The sequence below is a fragment of the Pararge aegeria genome, chromosome 8 (assembly GCF_905163445.1).
Source record: "Pararge aegeria chromosome 8, ilParAegt1.1, whole genome shotgun sequence".
Classification (NCBI taxonomy): Eukaryota; Metazoa; Arthropoda; class Insecta; order Lepidoptera; family Nymphalidae; genus Pararge; species Pararge aegeria.
This window is the reverse complement of record NC_053187.1, coordinates 17,426,249-17,453,628: the sequence shown is the minus strand read 5'-3', so window position 1 is coordinate 17,453,628 and position 27,380 is coordinate 17,426,249. Positions and strand designations below refer to the sequence as shown.

Below are 27,380 nucleotides of genomic sequence, written 5' to 3'. Positions count from 1 at the left end.
CATAACACAAGCTACGCTTACTTCGGGGCTAGATTGCGATGTGTGTATTGTCGTAGTATATTTATTTATATTTCTATTGTAGTTTTTTTTGCCTATATACATAGGCAATTTATTGTTTGCACTGTCCCACTTTCATGTTTTCTATTATTACTTTCACCAAGGGTTGTCTGTGAGAGATTGCTTTTGCAATAAGACCGACTTTTCACACGAGTGTATTTAACTTTTTTTTTTATTGTTTTAAATTTAATTGTTTTTTTTCTTGTGTGTTTCTTGTATTGTTAAGTTTGTGCAATAAAGTGTTCTATATAAAATTACGTGTCGCTAAGCGATTTAGCGTTTCGCTACGATGTCGCTTAGAAACCGATTATGGTTATGGGTTCAATACAAGTTTTTTTTTCAGATGCTCCATTTATGCTGGGTGTACTACTTTTCAAAACTATCCGAGTTCGCGGACACGATATTCTTCGTGCTCAGAAAGAAGAAGAGTCAAATCACTTGGCTTCACCTCTACCATCACTCCTTGACGCCATTTGAAGCGTGGCTGCTAGTTAAATTTATTGCAGGTAAGTGAATATGTATTTACTTGCTGTCGCTCGTGTCTTCGTCCGCATTTGTTACACTTCATTTAAATAGGAATCATTATAAGCACATTAATTGTAAAATCTTTACACATATATGCAATTATTATTCATCATCATTTCAACCGATGGACGTCCACTGCTGGACACAGGTCTTTGGTAGTGAGTTCCACAATCCACGGTCCTGGGCCGCATGCCTCCAGCGGCTCCCAGTGACTGCCTAATGTCATCCACCGCAATTATTATTGAAAAAGAAAAAAAAAAATGCGGACAAAGTCAATAGAGAATCGACTTATCTTTAAAGGCGATTAACAGATAATTATCTTATATCTTATAATACGTAGTTTTGAAGACATATAACATATTATCTTTGGTACTAAGGTAGCCGCTAATTAGAGATTAGGAAAAGCGCCTGCGACTATGATCTATGGAAATAACGAGAAGTATGACTAACTTTTTACTTTTCTTTTAATAGGTGGGCACGGAACGTTCTCGAACATCGTCAATAATCTAGTCCACGTGATCATGTACAGTTACTACATGATGGCCGCCATGGGACCGCAGTACCAGAAATATCTATGGTGGAAGAAGCACCTCACCACTTTACAACTAGTAAGTACAGTTTTTTATTTACCTTTACAACTTTCTATATTGCTAACAGAAACGGAAAAAAAAACGAAGAGTATCACTCGTTACACATCTCTCAAGAATTTAAGACATGTTTTAATTAAGAAATGCCTTAAATTCTTTAAAAATATATATGTTACTTTTGCACTCTGTAGTGGACAATATAATACTTCAAATATTATGGAAGATTACGACGGTGAGCCTTTATAAATATTTTTAAATGACTCTATTAAATGGGCCATACTATACAGCGTGTACATGAAAACCGAAATAAAACTTCACAGGATTTAGAGGTGCATTTCTTACTGTCTAAGACTTATCTGTGAAACCGAAAACCTAATAGTTTTTGAGTGAGCTACTACCATAGTTTTTACTGGAAGAAATCAGATACAGTCCTAACACCACATACAAAATTAATTTCATGCGACTCCTGTAACTGTTATAAATATAGGTTTATTTATTTATAATGAAAACAAACCTTATTATATATACACCAATCATTTTCATCGTATCGTGAGAGGAGACCAGTGCCCGGCTGGTAATGGATTGATATCATGACTGTGAAATGAAAAGCTTGAGAAGTGTGTTTTATGTGATAACTTATTGCGTTGATTAGCTTTACCTAACGCATACTTTACCTAAACTGTACTGTATTCGCTACAGTGTCACCAAACTGCACGAAATATCACCATATTATTTTATTCCTCTACAAATTAGCCATTTGTTTTTGATGTGGCATTAAATTTAGTTGTAGATCAAAAAAAAAATAAAGTATTCAGTATCGCTAAACCTTACATGAGAAGTTTGCTGCTGTCCACTGAGGAGTTCTGTCCTCCATCTCCAACCACAGTTTGGGCAAAATTAAACACACATACCTCTATAGTACAAAAGTACTTATTTAAATGGGTTATAATTTGTCGGAGTTATGGTGTAAAATCGTCAAACACTCATCCCCTCTCCCAAAGGAGCTTAATGTCGGGTTAAAAAGTATCCTATATTACTTCCAACACTTCCAAGAATATGTGTACAAATTTTCATTAGAATCGGTTAAGTCGTTTTTGCGTGAAAGCGTAACAAACAAACTTACATTCACATTTATAATATTAGTAGGGATTATTTACACCAGATTATATTGTTATATTACACCGGAATATTGTGAGAGGAGATCCGTGCCCTACAGTGGGCTGTAATGGATTGATATGATGACAGTAATATTACTCTACTAGGGACGTAAAGCTTGAGAAGTGTGTTTTATTTGATAACTTATTGCGTTGATCTGCTTTACCTAACGCATGCGTTAAAGCTGTCAATAAGAAAAAAAAAATCGTTTATTTCGTTTCTAACATTGTAAATGATACATGTTGTGAAGACCTCCTAGTTAGCATCAAAATACCTGTGTCAGGAGGCCTTACTCTTCCTTAGCAAAAACAAGATAAAATAAAAATAAAACGATTGAGTAATGTGTCTTGGTGTGTATGGGTGTTTATGTTTGTGTGTGCGCGCGTGTATGTGTGTGTGTGTTTGTGTGTGAGTGTGTGTGTACATGTTAATTAGTGCGTCTATATCTATTACGTTTTAAATATAATTAAACTGAAGAAGCGCCTCAGTTTCGTCATAGGTTAATGTCTTCAGCCAGGCTGTCAATGTTTTGTTACATTCAAAAAACCTTTTTTTGGTATATAGTAAATTCTTTGTTTATTTTATTGTAAAGAGTGATGGCTTGCGTGATGTATTGTCGACGAGCAAAAGCAGGCCTTGTTCTATGACTGAGTAAAACATTGCATAATCTACTATTTCCACTTAGTCGACTACTATCAAACTTTGTTGTTTTACGCATTTTCAAAATAGTTTTTAAGGTATACAATTTTCTGACAGTTAACGGCCTTTATTATTGGAAACCTAAGCAAACAACCGTGAGTGAGAAATTATTGTAACCTATGTGCTAACCGCGACTTAACCACTTCTCAAGCCAATGTGCTAACAGGTCCCTAAGTGAGTGAGTCAACGTTCCTAACCTGAATTAAAATGTAATGTGCAAGACATCCGTACTCCACAGGATTTTCCACATTCTCAAGCGAATAAGGCCTTTCGACACCACACCCCGAATTCCTTGACTCGGAAAGTTGCGCAAAATTGTTAGGATATAGATAAGTACCTGATACGCTTAAGTCGAGTTTTAATAGAAAGGATTTTCCGCAATGATCTATTGGCATTTGGCTGCTTAGTTCAATTTAGTCCTTGCAGATATGATCGGGCCGACTGCTGCAGCATTATCGGTTGAGTTGTTATTTTATTTATTTATAACATTAAATGACTATATTACGATAATACACACATCGCCATGTTGCTTTAATGTAAGCGTAGCTTTTGTTAGTGGTACTAAGGTAACTTTTGGATAGGAGCAGGCGTCACTTTGCGGAATTCCATGATATACTATGAAAATTTAATTTTCTGAACTCCGCCAAAAGCGGGATAATCTGTACGGTGTAATTAATAACTTCTTCAATATTTATTTAATAATCTCTTGAGGTCTCTTCAGTAATAATAATAATAATAATAATAATCATTTATTCAGGCTAAAAATGATGGATACAATAATTACATGAATGCCCTAACCTCAGCGGAAGGAGAACCTGTGTTACAGAGGCTAGGTCCTTCCTGATGTTACAAAGGGTGCTTGTTTATTTGAAACCTATGTTTTATAAAATATACATATTATAAAAATTTAAGAGCTAAAAATAAGAAAACAAAATAAAAATTAAACTATAACTAAAGAATAAATTTTGTAGGTATGTGTGGGGTATTCTGGGTGTGTGTGTGTGAAAGTGTGTGTGTGTCGGAACGAAACGTGCGTAGAGAGTAGGTACATGCCGAAGATCTGTTTTGTTTGGTGTGGAATATGGAGATTGAAGAAGTTATAAATTACACCGTACAGATTATCCTTCTTCTCGCGGAGTATAGCAAGTTTGATTTTCATAGTAAAAAGATAATTGATGAAAATTTATGAACATACAAAAATACGTCTTATAATGCAGACACTGAAAAACATTTAAGTTCATCACACAAAAATGTTTCAGTTGTGGGAAAACACACAGCCCCGGACTAATCAGTCGCTAATAAATATTGATTTGTGCACTCTAACAATGGATGTCGGTGTTTGCTCCTGACCGCGACCTTCATTTTTCGTAAGCGTAAAGGAAAGACATCTATTATACCTTCGGTGTTACCATAGAAATCTTAATAACAAGATGTCTTTAGGTGTTACAGTAATTTTATAAAGTTGTTTAAATAATTAAACTTTTGACATCTTTAACTTGATATGCGCCAAGTATAACTAAATTAATTAGCCCGATATATAATTAAATGCTACTTATATAATAAATAAATAATTTTCAAGACAAGACGATTTTATTTTATATACAGCGAATGTTTATAAATAGCATTGTGTCGGTGGGTATTTTGTTATAAATACGGGGACATTTGCGATAAACTTCAGTTTTTATTTCAACTCAGACGGTGCAAAGGTTTCTCATTCGTTATAAAAAAATCTATTAATAGTTAAACGACATAAATTTATCTCGTCTTCTAAATTTTGATTCTTATTTGTAGTTCACAGTGACACTGTGACATGATACGAAATAATGAAACATAAAAATATTTTATTTCGTTGGGCGTTTTATCTCAAACCCATGTTTTATCACTATCATAGATAAAAATATGAATCGGGCGCTTCAATATAGTCTGTAATTGTCTTAACTATTTAAATAAATTTAATTTGATTGGTTTAATTGATTGCTCATGCAATCTTTACCGGACAGTATGGGAGTTTCCACAAGGTACATTTAGTAATAAAATTGATGGTGAAATAACAATTTAAAACGGTTGCCTAAATCTAAACAACTGCAATAAATTGTTTATCGAACAGTCAAATGAACATTTGAACGTTAACAGTAAAATAAAACAAACCAACTACCAACTTGGTAAAGGTATTATTGCAGGTGTGAAGAATTATTATCGACTTCATTACCATTGGTCATAGTCATAAAACATCGTTCCGGAACGCTAAACCGCGCCATTCTAATATTTATTGTAATCTAATTTCTGCAATTGATCATATTACTAAACCAGATATCTTCAACATCATCAACATATCAACACATTACCGGCCCTCTACAGGGCACGGGTTGCCTCCCACAATGAGGAGGGATTAAGGCCGCTGACCATCACGCTGGCCCAGTGCGAATTGGTGGACACACACCTTTGAGAACATTATGGAGAACTCTCAGGCATGCGCTAACCTAACGATGTTTTCCTTCACCGTGGAAACAAGTGATATTTTAATTGATTAAAACGCACATAACTTAGAAATGTTAGAGATGCGTGCTGGGATTCGAAATCGGCCCCCCGAAAGAGTGATCCTGTCTTTTTTTTTTTATATATATAGTTTAAGTTGTCAATGACAAGTTCTTTGTGTAACTCGTACTTTACATGTTAATTGCTGTGTGTTGTTTTTTTCTCAACTAAAAGATTTTATTATTTATTAGTGGTCGAAGTCCTACCCACTGGGTCATCACCGCTTACCGCCTTACCTCTTTTTAGGCTTTTGATTTATCATCAGCCGATAATTATTAATGCCTCACAGAGAAAATAATATTATGTAAATAAGACCCATGGATAAGCCCATAAGCTCCAATGTGGGATGGCGGGCTTAAATAAATAAAAAAATAAATATACTTCGACAATACACACATCGCCACCTAGCCCCAAAGTAAGCGTAGCTTGTGTTATGGGTACTAAGATGACTGATGAATATTTTTATGAATAATATACATAAATACTTAGAATATACATATAAACACCCAGACACTGAAAAACATTCATGCTCATCACACAAACATTTTCCAGTTGTGGGAATCGAACCCACGGCTTTGGACTCAGAAAGCAGGGTCGCTGCAAACTGCGCCAATCGGCCGTCTCGGTTAAATGATGGACTTTGTCAAATAATTGATACCTATCACTGCGACAGGGGTCAGAAAGCTATAACTAGTATTCTTTTTTATTTACATTACTTGGAAGCAGGCGACTCTGCTTTCATCTATTACAAGGTGGAATATTGCCTCGCGGTAAAATCTGCATTTCGAACTGATGGAGCTTGACTTCACTTTCGGGGACCGATTTCGAATTCCAGCACGCTTCTCTAACTTTTCTAAGTTATTTGCGATTTAAATAATTGAAAAACACCATGAGGAAAACTGCATGCCTTAGAGTTCTACATAATGATCTCAAAGGTATGTGGAGTCCACCAATCGTCACTGGGCCGGCGTGGTGGACTATGGCCTTAACCCCTTCTCATTGTAGGATGAAACCCGTGCGCTGTAGTGGGCCGTTGATATGATAATACCAAATTGACCCTGTCGGGAATCGAACCCGCGACCTCCCACTTAAAGTCATAGCGAATTCAAAACGCATTCAAAGTAATTAATACCAAAGTGACTAATTATCGCAGCGATGACTGTAAACATCATTGAATTATCAGTTCCCATGACCATGTAACAAAATGCCAACATCGCACAGGCGGCTGCGAGATCGGTAAGAATAAAAAGAAAATTTACGATAAAGTATTGTACAATGGCTGAACAAAAGAGACAAATTCTAGAACAAGGTCGAATGGTGGCAACTTCAGAAGACTTGATTAAGAAACTTTAATTGCAATCATAGTGTTAAAGTGACAAGTGACACTCGATTGTAATATCACAGACAATTTGAAATTGATATAAGTACCAACGACAGTGAACGCTTGAAGGTGCACTCAGAAGACTTATTGAAAGGGCAAAATTTACTTAACTCTTTGCTGGTCATACGCTTCCTCTCTCACGCAGTGGGATGGACTTCATACAAGTATAAAAGCACTGCCTACCCTACAAATTTTGTACGTCCTTCTTTATGCATGCTCTGGTCGAAAACCCTGTGCACGCCACTCAGGATAGAGATGGTTATAGAGGTTAACTTCTTTAAGACGCTTTGAAATGTATAAAACAATTTGAGTACTGAATTTGCAATAGGTATTTTGCTTCTACTCTTATTTAGGAACTCATCTGTACACTAGTGGCCCCTCGCTACTTTGTACTATATTTTAATTGCTTAGAAAAGCACTTAACTTGGACAAGTTAGAGGTGCGTGGTGCGATTCGAACTCAGCCCCCCGAAAGTGAAGTCGAAGGCCTACCCACTCGGCTATCGCGGTTCGTAAAGACGGAAAAGTATACATTTGTAATTAAATCATAAAATATATAGTCTGGAAAAAATAACTTCCAATTTGTACGGACCCTCGCATAGCGAAACCGACTCGCACTATTCCGATTTTTTTATATTCTAGTTCCAGATTATATGTAGTAACAAAGATATTTTTTTCGATAACAAGTTTCAAAGCAAGTTTTAATAAGAAATAATTGCAGATTTGCAATTATTAAATTGCAAAACGTAAGGTGCATGCCATTTTATTATACTTTATGATCGCAATGGTTATAATTTTCTAACAAGGCCAGGTAGTGAAGATGTAATGAGGCGAAATTTCGAAAATACAATTATTTCGAGTGGGTTCTTTTCAATTTCAGAATGCTTGATATTACTTGCTCATCATATCAACCAATAGACCTCCACTGCTGGACATTGGTCTTTTGTAAGGAGTTCCAAGTCCCTACAAAAGACCGGTGTTTTCGCTTTCGTCCAGCGCCTCTCTGCTACGCGCTTGTTGTAATCTATCCACCTCGTTGGGGGTCGACCAACGCTGCGCTTACCAGTGCGGGGCTGCCATTCCAGCACCTTGGGACTCCAACATCCATCCATTCTCCGAGATAATATGTGTCCCGCCAATTGCCACTTCAGCTTCGCGACTAGTTGTGCTACGTCGGTAACTCTGGTTTTTCTACGAATCTCCTCATTTCTGATTTGATCACGTAGAGATACTCCAAGAATAGCTCTCTCCAGCGCCCGCTGCGTGACTCTGAGCCTCCTTATACAGCCCATATTACTTGCTCAATGCATAACAAATACTCCCACTGGGTTTCTTTTATTTTGAAGATGTTCAAAAATATTTGACTGCCGATCACGAGGTCTATACATTCATCCAGGTCGGGGCAATGAATAGTATCTAGGAGTTCTTAGTAATAATCCAAAGTTTGGAAATTGGCTGTGATTCCCCCCCGTGCCTCGGAGAGCACATTAGGCTGCCCGTCCTGCGCCTGATCTCTTTCCAGTCGTGTCGGATCTGCAGTCCTATTGGGCAATGAGAGTGAGTTAAAAGAAAATGCATGCATGTGTTTGGGTACTAAAATATCTACTGCGTAGTTGGAAAACCTCTCTGGAGATTGACTACCATGGCCAAAAACTTACTGGGATATTGATAGATTAAGAGAAATATATTTTATATACATAAATTCTTAAAGCATACGTATAAACACCCAGACACTGAAAAACATTTCATCTCATCACAATGATTCTCCAGTTGTGGGAATCGAACCCACAGCCTGAAAGCAGGGTCGCTGCGCCAATCGGCCGTCGATATTAATCATATGACACCCAAAAACGACTCTCAAAATCGTTAATCTTAATAAATAACTACTTCTTTTGTAGATAGGGCGTTGAACATCAGAAAGTTTCTGAAACTATCGTAGATTGACCGATCAATAATTCAATACTAGTAATATTTATTATAAATGTGAAAGTATTGTTTGTTTGAGCTTCCTTCACTAACTAAGCTACGTAGAGTAACATAGGCTCCTCTTTATCCCAGGAAAACAAAGGTTCCTACGGGATTTTTAAAATACCCTCAAAACGCGGGTGAACTACGCGGTCAAAAGATAAGTAGTTATATAGGAAGGTCAGCTAATATTTAAAATTTGTTAAAGCAAATATTTTTGACGACCTCCCTGGCGCAACGGTGAGCGCTGTGAATTTAAGTAGGAGGTCCCGGATTCGATTCCCGGCAGACGCAATTTGGAAAATTCAATTTCTGAATTTTCTCTCGTCTGGTCTGCTGTGAGGCTTTGGTCGTGGCTAGTGACCACGTTACCGACAAAGACGTGCCGCCAATTGATTGAGTGTTCCGGTGCGATGTCGCGTAGAAACCGTTAAGGGTATGACTACCATACTCCCTAACTAGTTAACCCGCTGCCATCTTAGACTGCATCATCACTTACCACTAGGCGACATTGCAGTCGGAGCTAACTTGTAGTGGAATTAAAAAATATTAATAGACATTAGCAGAATTAAAAGATAATAACGTATACATTAAATGAAAAAGACAACAAATTTTAAGGATGCAACCGACAAATTTAACAAAGTTAAAAAAAGACAAAGAAAATTAACTTGGATGATAAAGTACGATATGCATCAACATTTTCATAACATTGATAAAAAAATATGATAAGGACAAGGTCGTATTACCAAGCTTCTGCTAAGCTACAGATATAACTAGCATTACAACAAGATTTGTAATAGAATAAAAATAAAAATAAAATGTTACGTTACGTTATTGTTTGCATTACTATTGAAATAAACGTAAGTCCTTTAAGTCTTAAATGGATAAATTTACATGATACAATACATCAACGAGTCGCGAAGCTGAAGTGGCAATGGGCTGGGCACATAGTTCGGAGAAATGATGTTCGTTGGGGTCCCAAGGTGCTGGAATGGCAGCTCCTAACTGATAAGCGCAGCGTTGCTCGACCCCAAACGAGGTGGAAAGACGACATTAAGCGCGTCGCAGGTAGCCGCTGGATCCAAGCGAAGAATTTGGAACTCCCTACAAAAGACCTATGTCCAGCAGTGGACGTCGATGATGAGATAGAACTTCGAGCACAAAGGATGCTGCGGCCGTCTCCGTTCTATACCAGAGAGGGTGACCACCGTTTTCTGCTCTGGCGTCTTCCTACGGCACGCCTACTGCCTGATATGCGTGTATCAATAAACAAATCATTTACGCAAAGTAGCGGCCACCTGCTAGTGCACTAATATGGCGCGGTATCGAGCGTTGGGGGCAACATTCAAAGATTTCAACACTGCAAGCGGAACGTGATATCCTTTCTCTGCTTGCTGTTGGAATTAGGGTTGCTACTTTATTGTTAGTCCATTTTTTTGTTTTTTTTTTTATCATCATGTTCTTGGCAATACAACTAGGGTTACAACTGCTTCCAACAATTCCAATAAATGCAACATGATTTCTAGTAATATACACTTAATTCTTTTTTATTTATTACATTTCAAAAAATATTAATAACGTCTTAAAGTTAAAATAGATATAGTTTTTACGACAATATCGCATACCCGTGCCTACTTTAGCGAACGGGTCTCTATGGTCTCAGAATGAGGGGGGCGTTTAGGCCATAGTCCACGCCAGAGTGCGGATGGTAAAACTTCACACACCTTTGAAAACGCTATGGAAAACTCTTAGGCATGTAGGTTTCCTCACGATGTTGTCCTTAAATAAAAAAAAACGTACTATACCTCCGAAAAGTATATAACTACATATATATAACTCCGAAAAGTTGCCTGCCGGGGATCGAACTCGGTTACCCCGAAAGCGAGGTTGAAGGTCTAAACACTAGGCTATCACCGCTTCTCTTTCTATAACATTTTAAAATCTTAATTATGTCTTAATTTAATCAAATAGGAATAAAAATACTGTATTCATTATCATATCCATTAACATATTTTAAATTAAATAAACTAAAATTACAATATAATGCCTACGGCGTGGAATACATTTTGCTCACACTCATAACATACTATGCTGACATAATATGCTGATGCGATATTGTGGTAAAACTACATCTATTTTAACTTAAAGACGTCATTAATATTTTTAATTATGTAATAAATAAATAAGTTAGTTTAAAGAATTAAGTGTATATTACTAGAAATCAGGTGGCATTTATTAGAATTGTTGGAAGCAGTTGCCAACCCTAGTTGTATTGCCAAGAACATTCTACCAGTTATAGTGAGGCCTTCGGATGCAGTGAAAACTAGATAATTAGATTTTAGTGCAGTAGCAAGAATTCCTCGGACTGCATCTGCTGTTAGTACCTATATTAGTACCCGAAGGAAGTGCTGCAATAAAATTGCAATTGTTACAAGTTAACCGTTTTAATTGTGAGCAGGAAGTAAATACAAGTCACCGACAATAATAATTTGTCTTCTTACATTCAACAAGAAAATCTGGAGCAATGTATCTGTTAAGAGGAGTTCTTTCTCATCTTATTCTTTATTTTATCAGTAGGAACCTTCTGCCTTCTTTTTGGCAATGATTTTCCGCTCTACATCAATTTATACGTACGTCATCATTGGTACGTCAATTATTACTATAAAATAAAAATAAAAACTCTAAGGGAACACATAAATAAGCAATTAAGGCAAGTGTGAAATGCACGACACTGAATAAAGTCTATGAGTAAACTCCTTAATATATAAACACGCATACCAACCATTCTTATATAAAGTGATCATACTTCTTCCAGCTATCACAGCTAAAATTGCATTAAAACTTAAACCTGCTGAAGAAGACACTTAATGAAACTCGTTAAGTATAATGTGACCGGTTTTGGAACATCTGTGTACGTTCTCATCAGATCGATACATTCAATAATAGAGGCGTTATATGTACGGATGTTAAAATTGAAAGTGTTTAAGAGAAAGTTTGAAAGCATAAATCTAAATAACTTTATTAACTTCAAGGCCCTATCATGGAAATTATTTGCCTTGATCTAAAAAATGTGCGTTAAATTGTTACGCTTGGTACAACAGAATGTCTCAAGCTCTGGTGGTTTTTTGCTAGAAGGAAAATTATGTGCAAATTATGGAGTTAAGTAAATCTATTTTTATCTGGTACGTTGTCAATGGCTTTTTGGTTTAAAGCGATGCCGGTTTAATATATATCTTGTCCAGAGGTAGTTTGTGACAAGCTCAGCGCACTCTGATGACTTTCCAAGTATACCAATTCTGATGCAGCGTTGCCATCAAAGCAGCACTGAACCTTGGTTCATTAATATTTAATACATTGTTGCTATTACCACTTTAGTTTTTTTTGGCATTTCGATAAATCTCATAATCACCAATTCAGCAGACATGTTGAGCTTCCTAATGAGGGCCATAATAAACCACCATGATTTGGAGCTATAATATGTCGTAACTGGAAACAAGCACTGATAGATTTTGGTCTTAAAAAAATACTTCGTACCCATCATGATTATCATCATGTTAACCAATGGATGTCCATTGCTGCGCAGAGGTTTTTTTGAGGCATTCACATATTTAAATCATATACTCATCACGGACCAACTGGTAGCTGTAGCTTACCGCAGGTAGCTAAATATTTGCTAAGTCCTGTCAGAATATTACAAAAGAAAAAATAAATCAAACTTCACTCTGTTCCGCTCCAAATGTGAATACTCTTTTGACACCAGAAGATAATATTGGTGACCTTGGAGAATGTACAAATTTTGCAAATTTTTCACATTACTGGCATACAAACTACCGCGTGCTTCGTTAATTTAAGTAATTTGAATTGCATTATTATCTATAACAACTTATGCTATGCTTTAGTTTATACTAAGACTGGTATTTCGCTTAATACATAACACATTATAATTTGGTAATATTTGGCATAGCCATTTTGGCATTTGATAAAATAATATCTGTAGTTTGATTATTGTTTTGAATTAAAATAACTTATAAAGCGTTTTATTTTAAAATCAACTCATATGAAGGGTGTCAAATCGAAGTTGAAAGTTGTGTGTGGTAAAATGGAAAATTTTACTTCATCTAATATAAAATTTTACTTCATGTAATATGAAGTATTATTGCGAAGATAAAAGGCTAGATTTAAAACACTAAAGAAAGTAAAAAGCATTTACAGAGGGAACTTGACAACAGATTACAGATACAAAGTACAATACTTATAATTTGTGAAAGGATGCACTTTCTTTCACGCCCAAAATTGGATACGTCAGATAAATATTGTTATAAGGTTATTATAATGAGAAAATATTCCAATGCGTCAGTAATTGTAATTTTAAAATTCTGTACTTTACATGAAATTCTTTCGATGAAGCTTCAATCTCACCAAAGCAACAACAACTATAAAGGAACAGCATTTAAAACTTTGGAGAGATATGACTGAAAATATTGATAAAATAAAATAATATAAATAAATATTGCTTATCTCAGCTCAAGTTTATTTAAATGCGTATTTACAAATATGATTAACGTCAAAGAAGTATAACTTCTAAATAAGAAAACACGACTAAAACTTTTCTGTTAGTCTGATTTTCATGGGCACAAAGTATCTAAATACTTGGACCTTGAGATCCACGAGATCACCGCCATGTGGAATGTTGAGTCGACAGTTATTGTTCCATCGTCGTTTCAGTCAATGGTCTTCTAGCGAAAAGCTTCGACCAACATCTTAAGAAGCTTTCGCTTGGTTGGTGGATCAATGGTCGGATACAAAAGGCAGTAGTCCTTGAAACGGCGCATATTGTGAGTAGGTTCCTCACTCTGGAGCCCTGACTGCCGGTTACTTGGGCATTCAAAAGTCCCGCAAGCGGAGGGTGTATTTTTTTTTTTATAAATTTTTATTAGTGTTTTATATTTTTTTAAGCATTGTTAAAAATTAAAAAAAAAATATGAAAATAAATAAATATAAAATAAATATACTACGACAATACACACATCACCATCCAGCCCCAAAGTAAGCGTAGCTTGTGTTATGGGTACTAAGATAGCTGTTGAATATCTTTATGAATATAATACATATAAAAACTTATAATATACAGATAAATACCCAGACACTGAAAAACAATCATGTTCATCACACAGACATTTTCCAGTTGTGGGAATCGAACCCACGGCCTTGGACTCAGAAAGCAGGGTCGCTGCCCACTGCGCCAATCGGCCGTCCAAAAAAAAAAAGGAAAAAAGAAAAAGAATAAATGATAGAAATAAATTATCACGTAATACAACTTTATATTATAATACTCTAGAAGCGTTATACTAAGTTTTTACTTAATTGAGCAACAAACAGCATCAGTAAATGAAAAATGTAAGTGTTCAAGTAAACGGTGACAGAAGGACAAACTGAACAATTACCAGTCAATCTGCACGCAATCGCAGAATTTTTATAGTTGAACGTTTGAAATAAATTATATCTAGCTAATGTTATTTCAATATCTTGCCAGAAATGTTATCTCAAAGTGTACAAAGTTGTCTTAGATAAAATTTGAACCAACGGATTCAGCAAAAACTCATTAAAAGATGATGGTATTGAAAGGCATTTTTTAAAATTCGGAAATAACACTTCGTTCTTACATTACAAGTCAGGTCTTGGTAAGTTCCCAGCTTTGAACGGGTATTATTTTCCTCAATCTACTTTTGTTGTTCATTAATAATACATTAAATGAATTTAGTTATCACCATGTATTGTTCTTAAAATATGAATTTGTAATAGATCAACTAAGTGGCACCGTATTCCCCACCCCCATTATCAAAATGGTTAAAACTAACAAAATATCAATTACAATATAAGTAAGTAAAAACACTCAAATGAAAATATAATTAACCTCCAATCAAAAACACATCATTGGTTTTCAAAAATATATACAATTGGAATTTATGCCTCATTTACAAGTAGGTGTGTTAAGAGAAATTGATGAGTGTGTAATTTTGACATTCCAAGAAAGCGCGTGTTCAAAGATTTAAAAAAAAGAAATGAGGTAGGTATTTTTTTATGATAATCGTAATTTCGCCATCAGTTCACTTGATGACATTAAAATTAGGAAGAGTTTTATTTCGCAAAATAGACGAAAGTCATGCCTGATAGAAAGCAATGGTGAGGTCAAGTTTACGGCCCCGGTTGCATATCGCGAACGGAACGTCAGTACGCTTCGGACTTGAGGACAGTGTGAGGCGTTCCGACATCTTTTTCATGCATTTGCATCTTGAATGAAAATACAATTGAGTAATATCATTCCTAACATTATAAATACGAAGGTGTTATTTTGGTTCGTCCCTTTCGATTTCCTATTACTTTATGAAGAAAGAAGGCGGGCAAATCTAGAAGGTTATTATTTATTTTCCTCTTCTTCCTAACTTTATCCTACTACTAGCGGTCACTCGCGACTTTGTCCGCGTATTAGTCAACCTTAAAAGATAGACATAATCGGGGACTTTTTTTTAGAACTTTTAAAGGGAACGACTTTGACATAAATGATTTTATCGAAACTTTAACTGTTTACGCAGCACAAGCAGCGGAAGCTCTCAGAAGTACAAAAACCCCTAACTTTGAAACATTCTTCAGTGGTGCTATTCTCCTATTGGTCTAAGCGTAATGATATCTAGCCTATAGTCTTCCTTGATAAATGGGCTATCCAACACTGAAAGTAGTTTTTCGAATCGGACCCAGTAATTTCTGAGTTTCTTGGGTTCAAATAAACAAACAAACAAACTCGTCAGCTTTATATATTAATTAAAAAGATACGCACTTATTCATACCTGAAGACTTACTTGTTGCTTTCATTTTGACATATTTTATGACCAACCTGTGTGGTTTGACCAGCGCGCCTGTTATCAATTCCGCTTGGGATTTTTTTTGTACTTCTCCTCTGATAGCAGCGTCATCAGTCAGTTTCCTTGAGCATTGTATGGTATTATTCCGGATCCGTTCGGAGAAGTTCCTCTTCGCGTCAGCCTTATCGTCTCCTTATCTGGCATGGTAGTAAACTATAAATTTCAATTTCTTGTTATTCTAGTAGTCGTGGTAGTTAATTAATTTTAATTTGGTAAAACAGTGGGTTCATGTTTGTGTTCTCCTTAGTCTATTAAAGTATATTATATGATATAAATTTTAATACAAAATTGCCATACAAGCCGTCCCGTTTAATGTCTGTATATTAAATTGAATTTATATTTTTGAAAGCATGTAAAATTTGGGTCACCAAGGGCTCATGTTAATGAAAACTAGACTAACAAGTTACGATTCCATTTCACCATCAGGAACGCCCATTAGCTATTAAAAACAAGCCGTTAAAATATGCTTAGGTGAAGGTAGTATTTATTCCAGCATTGATAAATTTGGAATAATTAATGGCATTTAAATGGGCTTTTAATTCAGTAGGTACGTTTAGAAAGAGAAAAGTTTTAGAATCTTAAATGTAGATCAGGTGTTTATGTGCAGGTTATGCTTCATTAGAGACTGCTAAATTAAGCTACCCTGATCCCTTAACAAACGTCTCAGAGACGGTAAACAGGAATGTAACCAAAAATTTGAATTTTATATATTTTCACAAAATCAGTCTTTATGTAAACCATATAGTAAAGTATAATTATTATAATGTAAAATCGTTATATGTCCATTAGAAAATCATAAGAACTTTGTATGTTGGGTAAATAATTGTTTGTATATATTTATTTACAAGACACTCGCCTTGTTCATCTAAGTTTAAATTCATGAACTATCCAATGAATTTTAAATTTACTCTCCATAAGACTTTTCTTACCACGAATTTTATAAAAACTATAAATTATACTTCTTTATTGTTATTAGCATTAAATTTTAAAATTACGCAGTATTTATTGTACGGTGTAATTTATAATTTCTTTAATCATTATCACACGACACAGATTTCCAAAATTCTGCCATCTACGCACATATTACTCCAGCACCAAAGCATCCTCTGGATATGTTGATTTCACAACGTACAATTGCATACTAATTCTACGTAATTAGTCATGAATTGTAGTCAAATGCGAAAGTAGACACCGTTTTGAGACTCGCACAAGCTGCAACAAATCGTTAGATTTAAGACCTCTATAAATCTGAACAACATTATGCATAGTATATGTTACTCTGGAACTTATTATTCGCCATCAAATAACAGACAATTATATTACGTCCCCCGAACAGCAGTCTCACAGAGTTCTATGAAACACACGATGCTGATAATAATATTACTCACAAAACCTGACCACCTTTCGCCTTCCACGTGGATTCTAAACGGTATGATTTTGGGTTCATCATCATCACCATCATCATATTAATCCATTACCGGCCCACTACAAGGCACTGGTCTCCTCCTACACTGAAAAGGGGTTAAGCTCGCTGACCCAGTGCGGTTTGGTATTTTTGGGTTGTTTAAGGGAAATTAAATGAAAGAAGTTTAAAAGGCCAAACTTTTTTAATTATTTTTTTTCTGTGCCATAAAGTTTATACAAATAACTTATTTGTAATTTATAAATGTGTAATTTGTAATAGTATTCAATTTTATAATCCGAAATATAGGAACAAATTTATTTGGAAGGAACGCAAGATTTCTTACAATTTAAGATAATGGTTTTATTAAATACTTAATTTTTATTTTCTTTTCTTCCAGATCCAATTCTTTATGGTGCTGTTTCATTCCATAAGCGCACTAGTATACGACTGCGGCTATCCAAAGTACGTACTTAAATCTTTTGTTATTAGCTTATTTCATTAATCACTGTTAAGTTTTATTGATCTTCTCGTGAAAATTAATCTGGTACAATTAATTGCAAATTTGTTTAACGTATCTATTCCGTGAATCCACTAGTTGATACTAAAGGTGTACCTTAATTTGTCTCAATTTTTTTTCTTACCTACTCTTTCTCTCCATAACAGCTTCAATCACCTTGCATTGTTGTTGTATGTCTCGCTTACTTGATTGTTCTTAAATTTCTTGTTCTTCACGTAACATTTGAACTACCACAGTGATTTTGTAAATCCTATCCTACTTTATTGTACATTATCTCGGATCGTGATTCTCGTCCTCTGGATAAAATACTGTATTTAAGCAAAAGGCAATAGTAAAAGAGAACTAGTCGGAAGAAGTCCGTAGAACTTCCGACTTTTTATTTATATTTAAGTTTATTGGTCTACTTTTACTTATTTTGCATGGCTTGGTATGTTTGACCTCAATTATGACTGATGCAGAGTCATAATCAAGTCAACTTTGACTATTGCTTAGAAGATATCGATACACTTTTGCCTTTAAGATATTCGAATAATACTTAGCAGGAAACATGAACGCCGGAAGAGAAACATAGATAGCGAAAGTTTGGTGCATTTTGACACAGTCTATTTTAACAGCTGAAAAAAATAACGTTGTCACCAATCTAAGATTAAAATTTATCTCATATCAATTGTTGATGACGAGATTTTGGTTAAGATACATTTTTAATATTGTGCCTAAATTATACTTTTTTATGACTTCACTAATGTTCAGATCCATTTAAGAATCGTCAGTATAATCACATCTATCTTACGAGTTACATCACATCACATCCGTTTTGCAGCGTTACTTTGTAATTCGGATGACTGTTATTAGTTGTTTTATTGTTTTTTTTTAACCGTAACTGATGATGTTAGGTAAATTCATTTCATTTTTGAAAGCAGGCTTTAAATGTTACAGTCCGCTCTCTTATGTGGTTATAGTGTGTGAGCAATTATAATTTGATTGTGTTTACTTTCAAACAACTTGATGAGTGTAAAAAAAGTACTTACCTAATTAGAACAGCAAATACATACTTAGTATCTACTACTACTGTCTGACTGATTTTAAAGTACAATTAAATAATAAATTTAAATATATCAAAACAACAAAAGCCTATAACCACATCAGATTGACAAGAGATTTAATATCTGAGTGGAAATCATAAGCAAAGCTTCATCCAATGTTGGTCCGTAAGCTAACTTTCAGGAACCATTCAAATAAAAGAATTGTTCGTAAAATTTTTTGATCTCAAGTATAGAAAACATAAAAATACATAACAAGAGATCACCGATGACATTATGTGTTTCTTAACTACTATTAAAGTGTGAGATGAATAATGGCGCTTTAATGTAATCGTCTACATTAACATCACATGAATATCATTATCACCATAAAAAGATGATAAATAACTCCTATGACCTTATTGATGCCTGGAATTTGTTACAGAGTCATCGCATCCGGTCTGATACTTCACTCATCAATCTTCATAGTGCTCTTCACAAACTTCTACATACAAGCTTACAGGAAAGAAAAACCTAAACTAAAAGTTGACGCTTGTAATAATAACAATAATAATGGTTATATTGCAAATAGCCATGCTAAAACGAATGGCTATGCTTCAACCAATGGCCATGCGATAGGAAATGGTCATGCCATGACAAATGGCCACGCGTTGACCAATGGACATGCAATATCCAATGGCCATGCTACGACAAACGGCAATGTTACTGCTGAGACGAGTATAACAAACGGATATGCCAACGGTCACATTGTAAAAGAAAAAGTGCATTAGTCCGATGAGCGTACTATAGACAGTGTGAAAGTGACTAATAAGACTATTGTAAATATTTTAAAAGAAACGAACGGTACAAAGGCTTTCTTGCTGAATAGGATGACAATAAAACATAACGAGTCTTAAGTTTTTCAATACATTTGTTGTTGTCAGAACGTTACAGAAGACTTCACACATAGGCGTATAGACGATGCAGTTCAGTACAGTGCAGAGACTTTATAATGTGCTGACGAGCACAAAGCTGGCACGTGAGACACATATATGTCTATCCTGCTCTAGTGCCTTTTGTGGTGGCAGTAAAGATTTCTAACAAAGCGCGAATGCGTGTATCTGCACTTTTTAAAGAGCGTGACATTACTAGATCCGATATCAGAAAGCTGACTACTATGGCCAAAATTAACGAATAATCAATCTACAAAAAAAATAAGAGGATAGATTGAATTGAGGAGTGCTATTCTTTTTCTCCTCTTTTTTCCCCTATAGATAAGGGTAGCACTCGTAAATTCAATATGCCATCTGAAGATTTTGGATTAGATTGATTATTATCTTAAAATGCTACATTAAAGCCCGGCTCTGTGCTCTGTGCACTATTCCACATCTAATTCTTTCCAATTTGTGCGCATCGTATGTGCTACTATATATATAGTAGGGATAGTTTTGATAGTTAGCTTAACATATTAAATCGATCGTTTTTGACGAATCGGCATTGACAGCTCTTAACCACAGACAGACTCAAAATAATCTGTTTGATCTGTCCCCTCTTCGGGAGCTGGAGGACTGATCGCACCTTTTATTCCTATCTCCCCCTGCCCCCCTTATCAATATTATCTATTTTATTATTGATTAAAGAATCTAGTTCATTTAGCTTCGTGGCAGGATACATATGTGATGATACGCCCAGTTTCATAGCAAGGTCTCATTTTAAAACCATGCTGTAGTATTTTTAGGGCACATAACAAAAACATATGATTTTAAGTACCACGGTAGTATTTTCCTTTTCGCCGCCCGTTAGCCCCGTGAAAGGCTTGCAAAGCGAAAAGGTAATTTTGAAGGGCTTTAGTTTGCAAATGTATTGAAAAAATTAAAACTCGGACATATACTAATTAGGTGGCTCATGTAAACAATTTAATGAAGGTATACGTAACAATAAACATAATATGATGTTCGAAAGTTATTGCATCATACAAAATTACTGTGAATAACATTAGAAAATATGATCTTCGAATAATTCTCGAGTGGAATAATGCTTTAAATTACGGCAACGTAATACAATAAAAACATACGAATAATATTTTTTTTTTTGTAATAATTACTATCGTCCGAAAATATAATTTTACGTTTAATTGTGTATACACACTCTCGATTGGAACACAGTTAAATAATAAAGTACAAGAGCTTTTTCTTTACAAAATTGAAATAAACTATTATGAAGTAACGGTTTTTTGATTTAAAAATATGAAGAGTAGTTTTTTTTCCTTTGGAATTATGCCATTTTTTATACTAATGTTATTTGCATTTACATAACATTTTGAAGTGTATACCATCACAGTGATTTTTTTATCGTCGAAAATACACAGCTTTGTTAACGCATCTACAATATTAATAATCAATATTCAAAATAATTCAAGATTACTACATCAGTCATAAAACATTAAATATTAATTTCTGCATTTAAAAAGTAAGCAGCTTATCAAACTAAGTCCCTAGTTTAATATTTTATACGCTGCATAAAACCACTGCAATTTATTGAATGAATACCACCGCCGCTCCGCGCCGCTTACATTCGGTATAGGATTCTTCTTAAACCCCAATCTATAGTTGTTTTTTTTTTCATAAAAATTCTTGTCTGGGTCAATATTGTGCGACGAAAAAAAGTCACTGTGTAATTTCTAGAGTCGAAGCTTTACCGATTATGATGTTGTTTAAAGTATTGTCATAGTCTTGTGTATAAGATGGAAAGGCTCAATTGTTTAGTATTAATATAAGCTATAATATAAAAATATAAGAAAAAGTAACAAGGGACTAGTTAAATTTTAGAATCAAATGTTTATTTTCTTTTTAAGAGGTTTTCTTTTGGCAAAATAAAAAAATACTTTGCAAAATCATTGTCAAGCAACTTTTATAGTGGACCAAATTAAAACATGTAAACCATTTGTGCATAATACGTACGTCCTTACGTATTTTACCATACTAGAAGTTTCCTGAACCAAATCTTTTTTAATAATACCTTATAAGAACCTGTAATAGTGATTAAAAATAATTTTACTCTCCTACACGAAGACTAAAGGTATATAAGCCATAATAGTGCAAGTACGCCTGTTTTTAGTTAATCGAATATATATTTTTCCTTAAATCGAGAAAGCACGCATAAAAAACAGTTTATTTGATTAAAAATATATTCAAATAAAAAATTTGAATATATTTTAAACTACAAAATTAATCATGATTTAAATAATATTTAATTGCACTTATTGACGATAAGGAACTTCTAGTTTGGAAATTGAGATATTTAATTAAGCCCTAAAAGACTTTCTGTACATACTCTGTAAGTATTAATGGTAATATACTTAAAATAAGTCGAACCCTCCATTCCTTTTTCTTTTATTGAATCAATAAAAGATAAAGATAGTTCATGTTTAGTACTATCAATTTATACGAAGACGAAAATAAAACGAGTACTAATAAAATTTCGCTGAAGACGGTGTTTTTGGGGACGTATAAAGCTGTATCCATACACAACAGTGCAGTGTTCAGGGACTAGGCCGTATTAAAAATACCGTTATGTAAAGAAGACGGTTTATTATTTGTGTGCTTTTCGAACATCATCTCAAACGATGGGTATGTCTATCTTTGGCATGTGGACACTCTTTTGTCTTCTGTGACAGACGTCAGAGACCCCCTTTGTCTCGTTTTATAATAATAATTGATAATGTATATCTACTCAGTATACTAACTCTTAGTTTTCCGGTGTGAAGTCGCTATCTTGGGTTCCCAACTTCTTATAGAACCTCCAAGCTCCACATATCACATATCCATGATAAATTATGATACAATGCGTGTTATAAATCTAATAACACGCATTGTAATCTACTTCTGCGCAATATCACATTGGAACTAACACAAACGAAGCATTAATAAATACAGGATATACTTATCACGTTGTACCAGTTTCTTATTTGTCTGTAAGGGCATCTTAGTTTTACATCAATTCGTAGATATCAAAATTTAAAGTTTTGATATGACTTTGTCAAAACCTGTAAAGTGTAGAAGCAATAAAATATAACCGATGCCAACAGTGCAGTACAGCGCATAGTCCTGCTATTGCTGAATCTTTGTTGACAGTGTGCAACCGGTAGTGTCCAGACTTCCTTACGTTATTTGGGATTGATATACAACCGACGCTTTCTAATTATGCCTTTTGTATGAGGAAAACCAGTTGAGAACTTGTCGGACTAAAATTAATTTTAAAACTATCTTAAGTATTAAAAATGTTATTGTTGAAAATTAAGCTTTTAAAAAGTATTTTTAATAATATTTTATATTAGATAGTCTTAGTTACCATTTTGGTGCTATATATTTTTTGTATAGTAACATTTTCTCAGACTGTACTATTTTTTGATTTATCTCTTTTTTATTATTTTAACTACCTCATTTTCTTCCGTCCTCTACTTATATCTATCCCGTATTAAGCTTTATTTAATCTTAGGTGTAAATGTAAATATTGTAAATTTAATCTGCAAATACTGTGTACCTACGAATATTGTTATTGAATTGCTTGGAAATATTTTTAAAGCATACGCCTTTCATACCAAGTTTACGGCGTATCTTTTACAAAAGCACGTGGGCAGCGCTACAAAATGCAGGTACGTAATGCAACGTATTCGGCCAAAAGGTAAATATTATATAGTAACTGCACGTGAAAATGTTGCCATGTCTAAAGGCCCTAGTATGGTTAAATGCCTATATGCTGAAAACAATTATTATCTACCAATAAGGCATTAGACCAAAAATATAAGTAAAACTTGTCTTATGCTAGATCTAACTTAGGAAAAAAGGCTAATAACAGTATTACAATATTCAAGATATATTATTTTAGCTATTTCGGTATAATTTATAGCTAAACATTATAGCTTCCGGTGGAATAATATATTTAGGCGCGTATACTAGATATTTTAAAGGCCAATGTATACCAGTCAGTTGTAGAAAGTATAGCCTATTTTATGTATATAAATAATAATTTAAGACAAAGATACGACTTTATTGTACTCGTAAATGTACACTTTTTTACATTATTAAAAATATATTTAACATAACTATTTTTTATTATACCACCAGCGACCTTAAGTGCGGCAAATTTATCCGAGAACCAAACAAATGTCAGGTCGTGAACATTTAAGATGATGTTAGGATTGCTTATTTTACTATTTCAGAGGTGAACAACATTTTATTTTTTATTTTTATATAATAGAGATTAGAATGTATTCTAATTTTTGCTGTTTACCCTTTCACAAAGCAGACGGCCTGACATTTGTTTGTTTGCATTTAGTATACGGACAAATTGGCCGCACTGTATTCGAAACACCAGTATACATGCATCAATTAAACTTTTCTCAAGATTCTTAACTAAGATTTTTGTTGTAATGGGTACATACAACGGTAATTACTGTCGAACCGTTCGAGAAATTCCTACGAAAATAATATGATAGCTCGTAGCTATATTCTGCATAATTTATCTTTTCCGGTATACTTTAAATTGTAAACAAATTTGTTAATATTTGTCAAAGTTATGAAAATGCGAAGGTGTTTTTATAAACATGCGACATGCTACAAGAACGAAGTCGCAGGCAACGGGATACAGTTCGAAAGTTATGCCACACATTACAATTCACAACACGTGCTCATTAGGTAGTAGATATAGCAGAAGTGCCAGGATTAAGTTTGTAATCTAGTAAAAGGCTCCAGCTCAGAATGTGATATATGCCCTGCCGGGTATAAAAGCAGCGCTGATTTTCAGCTAAAACCCTAGTCCAGATGAGGCCACGGAAATATCTTAAACAGCTGCCTAATCTAATAAATTATTTTAATACTAATTAATATTAAAAATAAATATAAAAACAAATCTTAAAAATATTTTAACTACACAACCTTTTACATTTTAAATATGACCTAACAATATTAATCTTATGCTACACTATACGTAACCATGCAATATTCCAATAATACTAAATAATATCAAATATATCTTAAAAATGTAATGTAACGCCAGACAGAAAGTTACTTTAGTTATATTAGTATAGTATAACAAACAAAAACAAGAAAAATGTGAGAAAACTGACGCACTATTCTAACAAGTTTTTGCTTAAATTATTTGCGAAAGTAGGTTTAGGTTTAAAGACATTTATTCCTATAAAAAGACCTAAGTCATAGGAAACTTAATTTTCTATAATAAATTAATACACTTCGCCATTAGACTAAACTAAATTCAATTTTACTATTATCTACTCATTCAATGTATTCGTCTTTAAATTTATTGGTATTACTTAATATATAAGAAGCTAACTTAGTTTTGAATACATTGAATGAGTTTACATTACACCATACAGATTCGCCTGCTTTATCATTTTCATATTTTCATGATTACAACAGGAATCAGATGTGGCATTGTGAAAAGGTAAAGCCTTACAATTATAGTGTGATTTTGCTTTCTTTGTAGGAGGCTGTACACTTTCACTTCCTGTATTATCGCTGACAGACATATATGGTAAAACACATGTGAGGATACTCACATATGTAAAGTAATAAACAATACTGTATACACTATACACACTACTACTTATAGACTTCGTGTAGTACATAGCTACCTGCATGTATCGCCTCGCCAACAATTAGGTTTACCCTCGCCTATAAATGTTTCACATCAAAAATGTGGAAAAAATAGATTTTTGCCGGATACCGTCATCTGACAAGTGGATACTACACTGAACATTTTATTCTAATAAGTTGTGACTTAACACTAACGATGGATAACGGATAATGGAAAACAGCGAGCCGCCGCGCCTGTGGGCGTTATGTTAACACGCCTTTAGGATCACACCAGCATCTATGTGCTTGACCAATCATCATATCAACCAATGGACGTCCACTGCTGGACATAGGTCTTTTAGGGAGTCCCAAGTTCCACGGTTTTGTTCCGCTTGGATCCAGCGGCTACCTGCGACGCGCTTGATGTCGTCTGTCCACTAGTGCGGGGCTGCCATTCCAGCACCTCGGGACCCAAACGTCCATCCTTTGTCCGAATAATATGCCCCGCAAATTACCACTTTAGCTTGCGACTCGTCAAGCTACGTCGGTAACTTTGGATCCTCTACGGATCACCACATTTTTAATTTGACCACGTAAAGATACTCCGAGCATAGCTCTCTCCATCGTCCGCTGAGTGACTCTGAGCCTTCTTATGAGGCTCATGTTTGACCATTAAACCTAGTCAAATTACCAACTAAATAAAGAATTCAAAAGTTCGAAGTTTCGTTTGCGTGCTAATGATGCTAACAGCTTTTTTAAAATTCACTACAAGTTAACCATTTACTGCAATCTCACCTGGTGGTAACTCGCTAGCCTATTGTAAATCAGTTTCGAAACTGCACCGTACCGGAACGCTTAATGCTCAGCGAGACGTCTTTGACATTAGGGTGGTAGCCAGCCATGGGCTTAGCCTGCCACCAGTCCAGAGAAAATAATTCTTTTTTTAAGTTTTTTATTTAAGTTTTTTAAATTATTTATCTAATGTTATTTGCGTTCTTCGTACCTCGCTTGGGAACTCGTTGGGATTTCCTGGGATTAGCTTATGTTGCTTACTCTCTGTCTTTTCAACGAACTCTATGCCAAAAAACAATTCGATTGGCTACTTAGTCACGGCGTTAAGCTAGGCAAAACACAGACAAACAAACATACAGACAAACATACTTTTGAATGTATAATATTAGTTAGGATAAGCTCTACTAAACTATAAAAAGGCTAGGTATAAAATGGGTTCTCCGGGCGTCTAACAAAGCCAACAAGAGGGGCATGCCGTGATGGTTTTTTTTTGGGTTTACCCCATTAAGAGGGGGGAGTCCCAGATAACCTCCGTCCTGCCCAAGGGTAGCAATAAAGCTTTTCCACCACGCCAAAAAAAAAGAATACCTATAATCATGTTTGATGTTTTCATATATAATTGAAGACGTTATACATCTGCCGCGCGTCTTATGACTGTAACTTGTACTTCTTTTTATTACTTATCAATAAAATATATTTATCATAGCTAAGTACACTTAAAAGTTAATTAAACACTCGTAGTTTGGGCGCTAACAATCGATCACTAATAAAAAGGCGTACCTACCATATCAAAACACCAACACAAACAGAATATAATACAAAGCTTCCATAAGATCGGCAAGTAGATACTCCTAATAAAGCAGTGCCATCTATTGAACATCACTGAAACTTGTTGGAGGTGTTGTAATTGTATAACTTTGGAAAGGTTCTCAAAGGCGTTCAGTTTGTTGATAAAAATGATAGCAGATGGCGCTCGTGCTGATCTTGACTTTATCAAAGAATTCAGTCGAACTGAGAGTTGAGATAACATTTTTTCATTTAAATTAATTTTCAAAACCTTACTTTATACTAACAAAATAATAAAGTTTTCAAAATTGTTAGGATATTATCTAAACTTTGAAAGACCAGCAATTAGGTAAACTGCTATAGGTAATTGCAGTTTAATTGCAGCAAGAGTAGTGCTGATCAATCCATAAATAATTAGAGCAGAATTTCCTAGATGACGGATCAG

General features: G+C 34.6%; 1 protein-coding gene across 1 annotated transcript in view; it reads left to right on the top strand.

Annotated features, from left to right (window-relative positions):
- The window catches only part of LOC120626071 (elongation of very long chain fatty acids protein 7-like), a 62,683-nt gene extending 41,760 nt beyond the window's left edge, over nucleotides 1-20,923 (top strand). Inside the window, exons 5-8 of the mRNA XM_039893358.1 lie at nucleotides 401-563; nucleotides 1,054-1,190; nucleotides 17,626-17,690; nucleotides 19,210-20,923. Coding sequence (XP_039749292.1) covers nucleotides 401-563; nucleotides 1,054-1,190; nucleotides 17,626-17,690; nucleotides 19,210-19,555 — 711 coding nt within the window. The 3' untranslated portion in view covers nucleotides 19,556-20,923. The remainder of the gene's footprint in view (nucleotides 1-400; nucleotides 564-1,053; nucleotides 1,191-17,625; nucleotides 17,691-19,209) is intronic.
- The last annotated feature ends 6,457 nt before the right edge of the window (nucleotides 20,924-27,380 follow it).